Below are 17,853 nucleotides of genomic sequence, written 5' to 3' on the forward strand. Positions count from 1 at the left end.
CATAGTACCAATCTTGATTTAAATTCCAATCTTGATTTAAACTCATGAATAATTTTGGTATGAAATTATTCCTGAGGAGCTTTCTGTTAGGCCTGTGTTTGCATTATTCTTGTCTGTGCTTTTGTTTTTAAAGAGAGGAGTCATAAGCTTGTGACATAGAAGGAAAATATGAAACACTTTGACAGGGACACTAATCAGAGGACAATGACACAGGGACATGCCATGGTACACACTGCTATGTCCCTTAGGCATAACCTTAGTGATCTCTTCTGTTTGTTAGATGAAGTAAACACCCATTTATCTGTCTTCTATACAGAAAACAGTTATAATGAATGGAAGATGCCTTTCACAGCAAGCCAGAGGCCACTGTAGAAACAACTTTGTGATGAATGATTTCCCAGTGTTAGCTCACACAACAACTCTGTAGTCAGTTAGAAAAACATTTCAAAAAAAGCCTAAAAAGAAGGCTCCCGAATGGAGTTTGTAAGAAAAAAAAGCAACTCGGTTCTTACAAAAGGGTACAAGAGTTATTCTCCTGACTTTCATAGGGGTAAAATCTCAAGCATTCAAAACAAATTCAAAAATGCCCATTCCTCCTGCATTTTATGTGGAGATGTGACCTATCTGTAATTATACAATACACAAGACCTATTATACTGATTAGATCTAAGGCCATAGTCCTCATTCTTCTCAGCTCAAACAATGAGATTTTTATGTGGGGCATGAGAGAGAGGGAATATTAATTTTCAAAAGCAAAAGATAAGCAGGGACAGCCAGTCTTAAAAATGCAGATCAGACTGGTGATATGTATTTGCAGTATTTCATCAAATAAGGGGAAAGGAAACATCAGCATAGATACTTGTCAACACAAAAAGCTCTCTCAGGGTCTCAGTAATGAATTGCTATTACAGTGAGTCCAAAAAAGTACATGGCACTGATGCCTGTATTAAGAGAAATTAGGTATCTTGTTCTGGGGCAGTTCTATCACAGACTAATAGATCAATTACCTCTTTCTGCACAAACTTCTGGAACCCACAGGTTATGACTTCTGCTGCGTTGTGCACAGTGAGGAACACCGGGATTGGCTGCCATGAGGAGAGAACAAAAATGCTCGAATCAACCCAGAGCAGTCACACACATAGGAAGGGGCACTCCCCCTAGAAACAGCTGTCCCACATGTCTGTGGTTTGGGGTTTTGTTTTTGAAGCTGTAAACCCATGCCACATCACCTGAAAGAGACTTAGCCCATTCCAATCACTAGCACATGGGCACAGGCATCTTTAAATGCAGACCCCCCTGCAGACCTGCTTGCTATGTCTCCCACTGCTGAGTGCTCAGTCAGTTTGTTTGTACCCAGCTACCCCAGTGAAATTTGCTCCAGGTTTCAGACTCTAGTCCTCCCTCTCTGATCCAGGATCTTCAGCCTCCACAGCAAACAGTTCTCATTTGTTGTCCCATCTCAGTCTGCTGGTACTAAGAATACAGTGTGACTCCTAGCAACAGATTTGTGGGCAAGACAATTTTAGGTGATTGCTTTCAGTTACTGCTAGGAAGAGCTGCCCAAAATTAGGATAGAAATGCAATAGTTCATACACAATGATGTTGAAATTATACCCACTGAGGTATCTGGACACCATCCCAACATGAAATCATTAAGAAACAAACCCCAATGATAACAATAATGAATCAAACACCCATTGCCCCAGGCAAACCCAGCCAGAATTAGTGGTTCATAATACTTCCTCCAAATCAGATCCATGGTCTCTCAGACAGCTGAAACAGAAGCAATTCTCTACTCTGATTAAGATAATCTAAAGACTAAGCCAATTTAGGAAGCAGTATTTCCCCACTCGTGTATGGTATTTAAATCGCAGTAGCAGAGAATGGATTAATTTCTCAGTAATGTCCAAACTTTTAAGTACCAGGTGATATAAGCAGCAAATATCTCTCAAATACGACTTCGCATATTTTCTATAATTTTCTTTTCTTTACATGTTAGAGAAAAGAAGCCAGATAAGCATTGCTGATTAAACAATTTAAGTCATAATGACAACTGGGGTGGGTCCATAGTCACAACAGTTGCACCAAAATAAGAATGGAAATCACACAAACACAACTGGCATGAAGTTGTTGGAACCAGCTTCACCGGTACTGAAAACCAATTCTCAACCCTGTTGCTGGATAACTGAGAACATAAACCCAGAAGTATTAAACGTAAAAGTACTCTGAGCTTGACACAGTAATAGGAAATACAAGAAATACCCATAAACAAGGAAAGTTGACAGCAAAATTTACATTCTTCCCTTTGTGAAAGCCAATTTGTTGGGTTTTTCTTTCCTCCCTTCTGCTTTTGGCTCTTCCAAATGTGTTTTGGAGCCAACAATGGCTCCAGTTTGCCTAGCCCACTTAACCTTCTCCATATGTCTATTGCCTTTGATGCAAGTATTTCTTAAACTTGTGAGTGGGCTTAATGCTTATGAAAAGAAAGGTTTACTGGTTGGGCAGGCAGGGTGAATACACTCTGAACAAATCTGCTCTCATGGCTCTGCATACTTTTTTAAATCATCACAGTCCAGAGCTAAGCAGTCCTCCTCCAGTTCTAGCCCTGAATCCTTGGTCTGGGGAGATTGCCAGCACCTCTAGGAAGAGGCACAAATAGAGATTAAAGTTGTAGCTTTGCCAGTATACAGGAGTGTTTGAAAGTGGTTCCCCTTGGATTTGATAATAAAAGTACACATAATTTCTGCTTTAGAAATAAACCTACTTAATTAAAATATGCTGTTGAGATGAGCCAATTCAGCTATGAGTTTGGGAGAGTCCACTTTCATTTTCATTGTGTCATAAAATTGTTGTAGACAAAGTTATTGTAAGTAAAGCTTCTACATAGGATTGAATTTAGCCCCACTGCAATAATAATTACGGCCTAAGACTGCTTTTCATTTTGTCTTGCCTTGTAAAATGGCCACAGAATTAGATCTCTAAATCCCCATTCACATACAACAAAAGCCATTAAGAAATGTGAGATGCTCCTTAAGAAAGATTTGGGATACAAATCAAAACCCTTCACAGCCCTTCTGCCACTCCAGTGCAGTTCACTCATGAATGACCAGAGCAGGAGCAGGAGGTAAATACAGTAACTTGCAGGATGACCAGGAAGTTAAGAAGAAATAACAGAGAGGATGTGATTCTTAACTTCACCACCCAGGTGAGCAAGGAGAAAAGAGGCTGCTGCCAAGGCTTTATTGGTGCTTCCAGACAGGGCTTTCCTTATGGGACTTTGCTTACCTTACACTAAAGAAGGCAAGTGGAACTTCGTTCGACAAGGAAGCAAGAGGAACTAAATGCAATCACACTGAGAGAGAACTGATCTGGGAGCATGGGGCTTCTGAGCACATGCCTTCCCAAGATTATTTGTGTCCAAAATAAGACCCCCAACCTTGCTTACAAGGAAAAAGACCTCCTGTTCTTTTCTGCTCTATCTCTCTACTGGGATTTTCAAGGGATCACTGCACTCAGAATCTGGTAAACCTTTTGATCCTGCTTAGGGCTGAGGAGTTGAGAGGGGCAAGTTGGCTCTGGAGTTACATTAAGATGCATTGACAGAATGCAGAAGGGAACTAGTGCAGGATCTGAACTTGCAGACTGCACAACAGCAGCAAAATATTGTTATTTTAAAAAAATAAATGCCACCAATTTATTTTACTTTTTTTAGAGAAGACTATATAATTTAGGCATAAAGCATTCAAGTTTCATGAAAGGAGATTTGACATTCTGTAAACATTTGGTGAATTACTGTGATGCAAATGAATCCTAAAATGGAGTAATCGAACCCTTCCCATAATCTCTTTCCAACTTTCTATTTATTTTTTCAAATCCTGCAAAGAATCAAAACCTTCTCATTGAAATAGTCTTCATCAGTTTCCTGGAAGGATTTCCCACAGATCCCACAATCTCATTCCTGCTTATGCAAAGTTACAGCTACTGATTTCTTCAGCTTCCTCCCTACCTGTACAATTCAGACCACTGAGGATCTGTTCAGTAAAACACTAAGTACTCTGTAGAGATGCTGAGTGCTTCAGACTGTCATAGAGATGCTTTTTGATGCTTAGTAGAACTGGACCACTGCATTAGCTCCACTAACAATGGATCTGTTATTTAGTCCTCCTCCCTCCTTCTCCCTCAACCCAGGAACAGCATTAAACACCATGTATGAAGGAAATGGTCTTTGTTTATGAAGTAGAGGTAATAAAGAGCTGACTTCTACTGGTTTGTTTCTTACCAATCTAGACAGTGCCCTGGAGCCAGCATAAATAATGCCCACAAAAAGTACTGATGCAGGAAGCCATGACAGGATTTCAGACCTGTGAAAGCAATTAAAATCCCATTATTTCACCACATTCTGTTTACAAATAGAAAGCAATAGTTGCTTGCAAAGAATGTAATAATACATATATATGTACATTAATTTCAAACATTTGCATGGTAAAGTCAGTATCAGATTGCTCAGTATTCTTCCCATTTACTAAGGAGTCCAAATTAGAAATTATTCATTTTGTCTAATCCAAGAGAGGAACTAACTGCCAATATATTTTCTTTGTTTTACTCTTTCCCTGGCTCCTCTCCCTCCAAAATAATGTTGTTTTTTGGTTTTTCTCCTCCCTTAGAAATTATTTCCATTGGTATTAAAGGAAAGACATTTAAACTAATTTCCTTGATGTTCTGTGAAAGGAACAAAACTTGACAAATGAAGGCATAAAATGGCTCACTTGCACAGACAGCACACATTTTTACTATCTACAAATACACTGGGCCACCCACACATTCATTTCTCAGCCAGATTTACAAAGAGATTCTTCCTAAAGATCAGAATGTCTCTGTGGAAGCCTATCTCTTGAGATTTCCTAATCATGTTCCTTTGACTAAGCCAAACTCCTAGAGGCAGTTTGACAACTAATGGAGGAATGAAGTCATCAGATTGATCTGATTAATTTTCTTTTAGACATGGTTACTGCTGTAGGGTCACATTTCAGTTCTGAGAAGGGGCTTCAGAACTTGCGCTTCTCCTATTTTTGATCTTGTTTCTTAAGGGAAAAAAGGGATCAGGTAGGTGGTAAATTTCAGAGAGAATAATGTAAGATTTTTGGCAAGGGAAGAAAGCAGTAGCTGTGAGGTAAAGGCCTGAATCAAGGGCTTCCCAGGACTGAAGACATGGCTGCCCCATTCACTCTTCCCAACCTTGGAATTAAAGTGGAGAAAATGTTAATGGGCAGTGCTGGTTCTCAAAACAAAACCAAACTGCTTGTTCTCAAAACAAAACCTAACTCCTTCGCTTGCATTACACTTCCAATTAACATGTACAACTTGAATGTAATTGTAGATACTGGTACACCAACACATTTCATGGAACACAAGAAAACAGACCACTAAACAATGAAATCAGAACAGTACGAACAAAGATAAAACATACACAAAGATTAATGTAATCACAGACAAGGGAAAAACCATAAATACCATATTTCCTCTGTTATTATACATATAATTTTCCAAGACAACAAAAACCCAGGGTCACAAAAATAATGTTTAGATCCTTTAACTGGCATAAATATTTGCCCTGGGTTTTCTTGACTAGTTTCCATAAATTTTTATAAAAACACTGTTCCTTTTGAGGTTATTGACTTCAACTGGAGTCTCATCAAGTCCAAGATCTAATACTGTCATACCTCATTACCAATGAATTCACATCAGACACCAAAAAAAAATAACCCTGCACTATTGGAACAGCAATAAATTGAAGAAAGGGGGAGTGAAGAAAATAAAGTGGCTCTGGGAAGATAAAAGGAACACACGATAAAAACCAAATTTTCATTTAGAACATAAAAATACCACTCTTTCATGTTCCCCACCACTAAATTGTAGGAATCCCAAATATGTCTTCGTCTCCAAAGCAATTCTGTGAAGTGCGATGGAAAAGGACTTCAGATGCTTTTTCCATGATGTAAGGGTAGAATTTTATGCTGCCAAGTGGGAATTTCAGGACTGAAAAAGAATGCACGGATGTTTGATGTAACGTGTCAGCATCAACAATCTGTCTTGTATGTAAACCAATTAGCAGCTTCTCCTGTTGGCAACACACTGATGTACATGCAAAGTAGGAAGAGAACTGATGAGTTTGTGATTGTTGTGGGGCTAAATCCAAATCCCATGATAGGCAATGGGTAGATTCCCCCAAACAACATGTAAAGAAAGGCTCTGAGCTGCTGCTTAGCTATGGGTGAAATGCAGCACTACAAGAAATGCCAATCAGAACACATCAGACTTATGTGCCTACAAGGATTAGGCAGAAGCTGGGCAGCAGACTGGAAGCATTATGCAGATGCTGCATGTTCCTCTGTGCTCCACAGAGCCCTTGTTTTGGATAAAAAAAAAAGCTTTGCAGACAGTCAACATTTGCTGTAAAGAAGCAAAGAGAGAAAGTTCCTTATAGTATGTCCTGGGGGGAAGCAGAAGCAAAGCAGGTTGTCCATAAAACCTCAGTGAGATTACTCTAAATAATAAGTTTTTATTTGGTCTTTATAGTGAGGTTAGTATTCTGGACTTTAGACAAAGGGCAATGATCTCTATGTAATAACTTAATTCTGCTGAGACACTTTGGGATAACATGAACTGGCTCAGAAAGTATATGAGATCAGTCCATGTGACAGAAAAATCGAGACTTTGTGGACATAAACAAACAAATGGATGGCAGTTTATTATTTGAAGCATTTGAGACTGAAGACTGGCTATGATACTCCTAAGTAGCCTACACATAGGCAAAACCCTCCCCTCTAACCAACAGATAGATTCAGAGACAGATATTTTGTAAGGGGGGATGGAAATGTCCATATCCCAGTAGTAGCATTAAAATCACCTTTGCATGTTATGCTTCTTTGTTTGTTTATTGATGAGTTTTTTTCTTGGTAATGCTTTGGAGGTTTAGAGGGTTCCCATGTTTGGGTTTTCAGGCTGCTTTTTGTTTTGGCTTTGATTTTTTTTTTTTTTAAATACTGGAGATGTTACAAATCTACCTCTGCAAAGCAATAAAGCATGTGCCTAATCTTTGTGAAGAAAGGCAGGTTTAAACTCACACTTAAATAGCTGGATGAATTATAGCCAAAGCATGTAAATTAATTCTGCTTGTTCCATTCAGTTTATTCTAGAACAGGTATTCTGTATTAATCAAGCCAACGAAGAGGTTTCTCAAGAGGGATTTCAACCCCTTTCCCTACAGTGTGCTGACATCTAGTGGCCTCAAGTCTCCAGGGTCAAAAGATGAACTAATTTTTCATCCAAGCCTTTCTTATATAAAAACAACCTCTTCAACATCAGTGAATGGTTCTTGTCCTCTATTTTCTTTAATGTCTTCCCAGGTTTTGGAAAGAAAAAAAAATCTTTTCCAAGCTGGGAAAAAAAAGATTCAACTTCTTCAATTTCATGATTTAAAGCAGGAGTAATCATTAGTGTAGAAAAGCTGAACTATAAAAGGACATTACTGATGGCTGTATTCTTCTAGACTGTTTTGTGATGACAAAATCTGCATTAAAAATATAAATTTGATAATAATATATATATGTATCAGTAACTGCCAGTAAAGCAAGGTTTGGACTCTAATCCTCTCTCTGCCAAAGTCACTGACAGCTTTTATGATATCCTCAGTTTATTGCAGCTATAAAATAGGAAACTGAATTCTGTTTTCATTTACGACCTCACTTATATTTCCGTAGTGATGTAATCACTTGCATGAACAGGAAAAGAGAACACAGCCTGGTTTTTCTGACATACTCACAGGATTTCATTCCAAGTGAGGAAATTCAGTTTTTCAAGCCAACTGTCTGAATGTCAAACAGAAAATTCATCAGTTGTCACTTGTTAATATAGAATCACTGAGAAAAAGTTACATTAGAAGGGGTGTCTGGCAGTCATTTAGTCCAAATTCTCCCAGCTTCAGAGTCAAGTCACATTACTCAGGTCATTGCCCAGGAAGGTTTTTAGTATCTCCTGAGATGAAGATCCAATGATTGCTGTGGGCATACATCTTCTAAATGATACCATTTTGCACAATGAAAAAGATGCTGCACTCCATACTGCAGAATGGATCCACCTGAGCAGAGTACAGCATGGTGACTCTTCTGAATTGTGCTGTCACACTCAGTTTAAGCAGATGATCTTTGTCTACAAAGCACCATTTAATTTGGAGTTTTATTGTTAACATCAGTTAGGAAAAGGCAAATGATCCCCATTTATGTGACCCAGCTCTCAGAAAAAGGCAGATCACATTTGTAGACTTCACAGCTCTGAGGGTTTTGCAGAAGATTGTGTCAATGCTCTTAACTAACATTACCAAGGTTTCTCTTACAATACCAAGAAACAATCCAGGGAAGAGATTGTTTCTTAGGGACAGATGTTTGGATAAGACATCCTTATTGTTTTCACTATGGGATTTTTGGTTGTCTTACCAAGTTTAAATTAAATCCACTTTATAAAAGTAGTTGGTTTAAGTGTGTCATTGAACACCCATTTAACTAAAATGTGAGTTCTCTTCTACATCTGTGAAGCAGAACACCCACACCCCCACATACATCAAACTCTATTTTAGCCAGTTCATAACATCCATGAACAACTTAACTATGTTGTAATGCAGCTACAGAAAATAAGTATTTGGCAGATACAAAAAAACCTTCAGTACCTTGAACACAAGTTTATCTCCACCCAGCCCAGCTTCCAGGAGATGTGAAGCAGAAGTCCACCCACCAATGTTTGCCACCTGAAATAGAATGACACTAGGAAATAATATGTGAGGCCTAGGGAATATGTGCAGATAAGTTAGAATAAGTAGCAAGTAATGCACATCGATTTCTTCTACACTTTAAAGTAATTTATCAGCTTTCTTCTTCCTTAAGCTAGTGGTTTTAAGAGAGGTGTTCCATGTTCCTTGGGTGAAAATCCTTGAATATCTAGCACAGTTCAGACAGAGATACTGTATTATAATGTTAAATTACATATACATCCATAATAGATATAGAAGTGGGCTTATTTATGACACCCATTCATTGCAATGCATTTAAGCAATTATTTAGAATCTTTCTCACACATACACAAATAAACAAATATTCACCCTATGCAGTACTAGTGCATAGTGGTAAATATTCAATGCTACTATCACAGCTCACTTCACCTTTTTTTGGATGAAGAGAACATGAGAGCTTAAAAGCCAGGTTTCCCTGACATTTGCTGCAGGTTTGACTATGCTCTATCCCAAGTAGTGGTGAAATCCCATCTGCTTCATTGTGAAAAAATTCCTCTTGTCTCAGGTTTAAAGACAGAAGTTTGTGACAGTTTCAGATGCTAAGGACTATGCAGTATAGTCTTAGTTTATACAGGGAACAAAACCAAGACAATGAACAGTAAGAGCATGAACTGAGAATTACATCCTTTTCCTCTTTGCTGATCTGTCACAGGTCTAAATGAAAGTGACACTTTCAGTGCATTTCAGTGCCATCTGAGCCTCTAAAAAAAATCCAAGGAAAGGTCACTTTTAAAAGCCAGAACTTAGGGAAAAATATTAAGATGTTAATATTAAGACATTAAATGCATTTCCAAATAATAGAAAAAGGTAATTACTGTGGTAACGCATATGCGATAAGGCAGTTGCTTGCCATTGAATTACACTTTTCTGCTGATTTACGTCTATTTTACACAAATTACATAACCCTCTCCCCATATGATAAAATCCTTGTGCAAGAGACAGTCTCTGTGTGTGTGCCAAAACTGAAGAAAGCATTTACTGCATATCTAAATGAGCTGACTAGATTCAAAGTGGAGATTCCCAAGGCAATTATTCCTAGAGTTGATTGTAGTCCTGGGACTGCAAGTCAGGCAAAAATGTAAGCCATGCTAAGCAGCAGAAGAGGAAGTAAAGATACCCAGTGTCTGCAGCTTTTAACACAAAAATGGGGGAAGTCTTGGCTCCAAGAGGCCAGATTTTCACTAAATGTCTCATCAACAGCATTGATGGTGTATATGGACATTTGTCAAAACATTAAATTTCTCATTACAGTAATTAAGATATAATAGTAATTCATGAGGAGACTTACAACCAAGGCTAAGCATGAAAAGAGGGAACATGGTATTTGTGAATGCCTAAAGAGGGTTTTAAGGTTGGTTTTCTCTAGCACAGCAAAAGAATGCACTATAAATGCACATTTTCCACATTTTCCTCTCTTCCAAAGACAAGAGGTTATACTGAAATTGCTACTTTTCTACACTGATTTTAAGGAAAATGAGAAATTATGGACTCTACGTATCTCAATTACATCAACTCCATGATTTTAAAAATTAACCAAGACACATTAATGAATGCTTTATTAAGGCTTCATGAAGGATGTCTAGGCAGCAAAAGCCAGTAAGAACAAGAAGTAGTAAAGTTAGCTTCAGCATGGACCAGCAAGATGTTAAAAAAAACCACAATTCTTAAAACCATACTTACCCTTGAAAAAGGGTAGGGTAGGTAAATTGCAGGACAGACAGGACATACTGGAAAACAAATAGCAAATTAATGGACATCAAACACCGACTGTTTGTAATATTAACAAACAATCACAAGCTACAAAACAAACACAAAAAGTTTTCATTTTGCTTTATTTTGGTAGAAAAGACAAAAAAATGTTTAGTAATTTCACTTGTTGTGGTGCATTTCCTGCCCCTTCCCTCACAGGGCTTCACTGTGATCTCTGAAGTGCTTGACAGGCCTCAATCTCAATGAACAGCACCCGGGCTAAGTTTCACTTGAGCTCATCAGGAACACTTTAGCTCTCAGGAACTTAATGCTGTCCAGCGAGCTCCTGCTTTTTAACAAACAGCTTTGGAGATTAATTTTTCTTGCCTGTATAAGAACCCAAGTAGAACAACATTTTTATTATTGAACTTTCAAAGAATGTTACCAACCCGCATTGAGGCCAGGAAGGAAAATCGCTTTGTCTAAACCCAACTCTCTTGTGACCCTATAAGCAGCAGTCCTGAGTGTGACCCTTTAAGCTCTCCTGGACCACAGCAGAATGCAATCAGCATCCTCCCTCTGAGTGGGACACCTCCCAGAGCCAGCTAGTTTGCTACACTTGGAAGATCTCTGAAGGACGATGATGGATCCTGGGCTGATACCAACCACTACTCAAGACTCAATCTTTTGCTCATAAAGAAGATGCAAGGACATACAAAGTGAGTACTTCACTGAATTTGAGGGCAATTTTTCCTGGGTATACCTTGTACATGTCCCTTTAGGTCTGAGTGTCTGTGAATGTGGATATGCTGTAGAAAATTCATTATGAATATATTATGTAGAAAATTCATTATGAATTCATTGCTCTCTTTGATTCTTAAGTACATCAGGTTTATAAGTAAGATAGTGAGTCACTGTCGTGCCTATATTAAATTCTATATGAGTCTTTTGTTAAATTGTTGAAATTAAGCTTTTGATTAAGAGCTGCTATGTTTAAGTGCTGCTATAACCTTTAGACTAAACCATTGATCAATGGTTTAGTCTAAAGGTTATAGCAGCACTTAAACCCCCCCAGCAACTGGGGTTAAGTTTGGCAAGTGAGTCCACTATGAATGCTGTGACTCAGTGTCTTATTCCCTTCCCTGTTCTTACTTCCATGCAGATAATTTTTGGTTTATTGATTTTTAGATTGATTGATTTTAGTTTGATTTTCCTCTGTCTGCTTTAACCATCTAATAGTGATGGCATAGATGTAATGATGTAGTAATGCAATAATGATGTAACATTGTAATAATGTAGTATTGATGGCAGTAGAATGAACCTCACCAACAAACTTTACTGTGATTTCACTTTAATTTTAATCTGCTTTTGCCCATCCCTTTGCTGGTGATTCTCTGAGTGACCTAAATCACTCATTCATGACACTTCCCAGGCCAGAACTGCTGGATGCTGCCTCAGTCACTGTGGAAAGTAACAGACACTAAAGGACATGAGGCATGGAGTGGACACGCTGAAAAATGGAGAAGGCTGTCATCTGAATTGCACTTTCATTTTCTGAACATAGTCCATACATCACACTGAATGGAAAAGGATTAACAGGAACAAAAAGCCATGAGCACCAGTCAATTAAAATCATATCATACCAAACAGGCAATCTTTGGCAGAACCAAGAGCAATAATCTAAACATAATTGTCTCCTTATGGCTAATGTATCTTACAGATTTAACATTCTGCTTACACATTGTGTAAAATATTAAGCAGCCCATAAAGCCCATTAGAGATGTAATACATGGGGGTAAAAAGCAAAATCTGTGTCATTGCTTTAGCCTGCTTTGTCTGGGCCTGCACGTATGGATGCTAGTGTCTCTTCACACTAAATATGTATATATGCAAATGTGAGGCACAAATACATGCCTTCCAGGTCTAACAACTTGCCATGATGAAGTATATAAATACCACTTCTGCAAAGGAGAAGAATGATTGAAGCTTCCTCAGAGGAAATGAAAGGTACCTGCTGTTCCTTCCAGGAGCCAGCAGAAACTGTAAAGGGCAAAAGGAGAAGCTGAAAGATTTCAGCAGAGAGAAAAAAACTGTGCTGAGCACCTTGCAAGGTCCAGTTTTCAAGTTTGTGGGGTGTCACTAATAAGCTGGTATCAGCATACAGACACAAGGCATGTTGATTCACAACAGGTCTTTTTACACATACAGCTGTGTAAAAAAAAATGCCACGTGCATTTTAAATCAGGACAATCAAGCTACACGTCTGTACCCCTGCTTGCATTTGCACACCACCGTCAACAACTGAAAGGTCTATATTCTGGTTATATTATACTTTATTACACTAAAACCTACATGCAGGTCTGAAAATGGAGGCCCTATGTCAATGTCCCTATGACCTCCCCTCAATCACAGTTAAGCCAAATAAATACCCTTCCCAATCCATGATGCAACCTAGAAGCTCTTTTAGTCCCTTTCTATTTAACTAATCACTGCTTCCAGCAGTCTGTCAAATCAACTGCATTATCTCTTCCCACAACTTTGCTTCATGTCTGGACTTCAGTCTCCTTTGAGCATCCTTAATGGCAAATGTATCTTGGAACCACTGGCCAATGCCCAGAAAAGATTTCATTTTGAAATGAAATGCTGCTTTTCTCTAATCCTCCCTCAGAATATTCATACCCTGATTGTTTCACCAATATTTTTTTCTTTCAGAAATCCACACCAGAAATACAGACACGCTCTCTGACAAACAGGATAGCATGGAGCAGTTACTCTAACTCCTCCTCCCAGAGTGAAAAAACTACTTTCAAACTATGCTTAAATTATACAATTTTATTCCCAATGTGGCCATCTTCAGCTTACTTCTTACGCTTAGACACTTCAGCAACACTAATATGAAATTGTTACACAGTGGAAAACAAAATCCTTGTCCTTAATTCGTCTGTTAATTAAGTAGTCAATGGAACAAAGTTGCCATGGAAGTTAATATTTGTTTCACTTCTAAAATAATACTTTGAATATTTCACATTTTCCCCTTGGACAGTTGATATCATTGTTCCAGTTAACAGATCTTCTTGTGGGAATGAGTGCAGTTGCCATACACCCGATAATGAAACTTATACAGCATCAGCGATACTTTCAGTGCAGCATAACTTCTGGCTCTATAACACTTCATTCATTGGAATGATATGATGTCAACCTCCTTGCTCTCCTAAACAGGACAGTACTGGAACTCATTTGTCGTGGAAGGGTAAAGCTGTCACACACTGAGCAAAACGAAACCGGCACCCTATCCGCAGTTTGGGGAGCATACAGGGATGGGCGGCTGGCTGGAGTGTCACGGACTTTTTCACTCCTGGGGTAGTCCCGTCCGGGAAGGGCTGGTCCTCTGGCTCTCCCTGAGCAGGGCAGGGAAAGCACAGGGCACCGTCTTTCTCCTCCTCCCGCCCCTGGATCCTGCACTTCCCTGGCCCCCGCTCCCGCAGCCGCGGACCGGCAGCCAGCGCCCCCGCACCTCCCTGCGCCCCGCCCGGCCCGTCCGAGTGCGGGGCGGCCCCGCGCCCGCGCTCACCTTGTTGGTGAAGCTGGAGGCCAGGTAGAAGAGGCAGAAGGCGAGGCCGCCCGCCGGCCTCTTCAAATACATCGGTCAGCGCGGGCGCGGCGGGCGGCGGCCATCGGCCGGGCCGGGGACACGTCGCCTCAGCGGGCGCCGCCTCTGCGGGGCCGCTGCTGCCGCCCGGCGGCCGTGCCGGGCCCGTTGCGGCCGGGCCGGGCCCAGGGCGGCCGGAGCGGCCGCAGCGCCGCAGCCCGGGCACAGCTGCGGCCCAGGCGGCACCGCCGAACAGTGACCGGCCGGGGAGGGAGGACATTGTCCCCTCTCCTCTGCCTTGTGGGACCCCAGCTGGAGTGCTGCGCCCAGCTCCGCGGCACTCGGCACGGGAAAGACCTGTTACATAAAGCAAGTCCACAGGAGGGACACAAAGTTGGTCAGAGGGCTGGAGCACCGCTCCTGCGGAGACAGGCTGAGAGAGTTCAGGATGTTCAGGCCGGAGAAAGAAACGCTCTGGAGGGACCCTACACCAGCCTTTTAGTACCTAAAGGGGACCTGTAAGAGAGCTGCAAAGGGACTTTTTACATGGACATGTAGTGGTAGGGGGAATAGCTTTAAACTGAAAGAGGGCGGATTTCGACTAGATGTTTCTTGTGGTGAGACTCTGGAACAGGTGGTGGACACACCATCCCTAGAAGTGGTCAAAGTCTGGCTGGACGGGGTTCAGAGAAACCTGATCTAGTTGAAGACGTTTAGCAGGATGCCTTGCCCTGGAATGTGGTCAAGCAACTTGGACAATGCCTTATTTACAAGGCTATTAGTCCAGTGGTGGACTGAAAGAGGGCATCAAGCTGGTTTTGCTGATGAATTATGACAACACTGGTCTGACACATCAGCCTCAAATTAGCATCCTGACAGTGAGGTAAAGATTTGGCAGACAAGCTGCTAAGCTGGCCTGGAGATATATGAGTGGCAGTCAGTCACTGTACACTATAAAAGTCCAGTCCATTTACATATGGTTAGGTTCTTCTACCATATCCTTTCTTGGAGCGTGTATGAAGATTCCTCCTTTGGGTGGGCACACTCTTCAGAGTTAGTCCTTAAAGCTGAGTGAAAGAGATTTTGCCCATGGTCATTGGCATGGGTGATTAACATCAATCTCTGCTTTAATAATTATTTCTTTCTGCTAGTTTTAATTAGAATTGCTTTAGTATAGTTGCTTTGATAGACTGCACTGTATCATCCTATCCTAGCAGTTTTATCTTCTATAGTGTGTAGCAAATAATTCTGAGTCAGATCTCTTTGTTTAATAATTTATCATAATAAATCATTCATTTTTATATAAATAGACCTGGTTTGCCATCATTTATCCTACAGGACAAAGTTGTACAAAAGTTCAATCACACCTCTATAATTTCTTAAACCACTGACAGTCTGAGGCTAAGATTGGATTCAGCTGCACCTTGGCTCCTCTCTGAGCAGGAATTTATAAAGCAAGGGGGTCCTTTCTGCACCTCATGGCTCAATGGGAGGGCTTCCCTAATAAATTTTGTCTGAAACACACTCATGACAAGAAGCCACTGTTTATTGCAGGGGGCTGGACTAGATGGCTGACTTTAAAGGCCCCTTCCAACCAACTATTCTATGATTCTATGATTCACTGGTGATGTGTGAACTATAAATATCCCAGGCAGGTGAAAAGAAACGCCCTGTCAGGTCATGGTTACTGGGTGATCTTTTATTATGGCCTAGGTAAGCCTTGTTTTTCCTAGTCCTGGTATTAGCAAGGCCCTATCTTTGCAGTTCTTACCTTGACTTTGTTCAGGTAACACAAAGTACAAGGCCCTCTCTGTACACGTACACCCTCTTTTTAGAGGACAGAGCAAAGCAGCATAAATAAGGAACTTTATTTATGAGCATGGCTTAAACTAGGGAGGGAGGGAGGGAGGCACTAAGTGGTCAAATCCACTAAATGAGCCTGTCTAACCTGCTATGTTTAGCCTCAAAAGACAAGGTCAACAGAGTGCAACAGCCAAACAACTGAGCAAGATAAATTCAAGTATTTTGGTGCATCAGACGTGATCCTATCTGGTTTTTAAGGTGGTGGTCCAACACAGACATCATTTTCCAGTGCTGAAATGTTTGGTCCATCCAGGCTCATGGAGATCACTGATGAGCCACTGTAATGGATGTGTTAGAGATGGCAGGGTGAGTGATACAGCATTTCCACTTTGCACAGCACCTGTTTATGTACAAATGTCAAAAGTGTATTTGGCAAACAAAGGCACACTTTGCATTGTGCCACAAATTCAGCTTGTAAAGCTTTAAAAAAGAGTAAGTAAAGTTTATGGATATCTACAAAGACTAATGTAAGCATGCAGTAAGAGTACCTTTGACTTTTTATTACAGTGGGGTATCACTTTCATGCAAAATATTACAGTGATATCTCTGAGCTTTTTGCAGTATTTCTTAGTACAAGTGGGAGACTGGGGCAAAGATGATATATTTTCTTACAGCCAAATACAGAGGCAGGTTTGAATTCTTGTATGCCACTTACAGTGAGGGATTAAGAATGAAGATGTAAATTTCTGCTAATGTTGTTTATCAGAACTGAGTTGTATTACGTACAAAGTAATCACTATGCATCTTTGGAATTATTTTGATAATATGAAGGGACGTTTCTGCTCTATCTAGATTTTTAACTATTTGTATTGGGAGGTATGAATGTGTTGCAAATTATTTTGTTTACACATCATTTCACAGAACATTTCTTTTTAACACAATTCAGTTCAATGCTTGATCCATTCATATGAGAGGTCATGGGATCAAGGCCTAATCTGTTTTAGTCAAGAGACTAAAACAGAAGACATTTTTGAAAATTAAAAACTTCATAACAAGACATAGGAATATATAGTTACTGTTCATGTCTTTCTGAATCAAAACCTACCAAAACGCATTTTCTTAATCAGTGCTTGTACAGCTGTGCAAGAACAATGATTTTTCCCAGAGCAGCAGGACATTGCTTTGATATTCTGCTCATATATAAAGCTGTTAATTTTAGACAAAGAAGATAGAGGGAGCATGACAGTAATCTTCATACCCCAAAAGGCAACTGCAAAGGAAAATAAATAATCTCTTTCCACCAGGGCTAAGTGCAGAGAGGGTAAGAAACATGCTGGTACTGCATCACCAGACAAAGCCACTCTTGCCAGCATTTGGCAGTGCTGTGGTAACCAATGAACCTGATGATCTTAAAGGTCTTTTACAACCTAAAAGATTCTATGATCCTAAAATGCCTTTGTGGCACAAGCCTGTGTCATGCCTGCAGGTTGTGTGTTACAGCCTGGGTCCCTACCCTCTTCCAGATGGTTTGTCTTTTAGCTAGAAACTTTCTGGGGTAATGAACCCTGGAACAGTGTGTCTTAGGAGATTGTAATGTGTTACGTCATTGCAGGTTGCTAAGGACAAATAAGACGAACTTTGGCCGACGAAGCTGATTCTTGCATGGCTGAGAATTGATATGGATGGCCTTTACTAGGCCTGCCTGGCAGTACAGGCTTTGCTAGAGGTAAAACAGGGAACTTACTGCGAGGAGGCTGGGGCATGCCACAGAACCCCTTACAACTTCTGCCCTTATAGCCACCCAGCTTTCCAGGCTGGTTTTCAGGTTATCAACAGTGACTGTGACAGCACAGTTGTCTGACTGCAGACAGATACCTTCAACAGATGGTGATGAGCCAGCGAGGGGATTTCTAGGCATTACTTCCTTCCT

General features: G+C 40.3%; 1 protein-coding gene across 2 annotated transcripts in view; it reads right to left on the bottom strand.

The window, feature by feature from the left end:
* TMEM241 (transmembrane protein 241) overlaps positions 1-14,249 on the bottom strand; it is a 55,187-nt gene extending 40,938 nt beyond the window's left edge. For both annotated transcript variants that reach the window (XM_071418247.1, XM_071418238.1), the window contains exons 1-5: positions 14,103-14,249; positions 10,523-10,569; positions 8,723-8,800; positions 4,280-4,361; positions 1,008-1,085 (exon numbers count right to left, since the gene is read on the bottom strand). In XM_071418247.1, the coding sequence (XP_071274348.1) occupies positions 1,008-1,085; positions 4,280-4,361; positions 8,723-8,800; positions 10,523-10,569; positions 14,103-14,174 (357 nt within the window). In that variant the 5' untranslated portion in view covers positions 14,175-14,249. The remainder of the gene's footprint in view (positions 1-1,007; positions 1,086-4,279; positions 4,362-8,722; positions 8,801-10,522; positions 10,570-14,102) is intronic.
* Between the last annotated feature and the right edge of the window lie 3,604 nt (positions 14,250-17,853).

The sequence above is a fragment of the Agelaius tricolor genome, unplaced genomic scaffold (assembly GCF_023055355.1).
Source record: "Agelaius tricolor isolate 1412-34295 unplaced genomic scaffold, bAgeTri1.0.p SCAF_2, whole genome shotgun sequence".
In the NCBI taxonomy this organism is placed as follows: Eukaryota; Metazoa; Chordata; class Aves; order Passeriformes; family Icteridae; genus Agelaius; species Agelaius tricolor.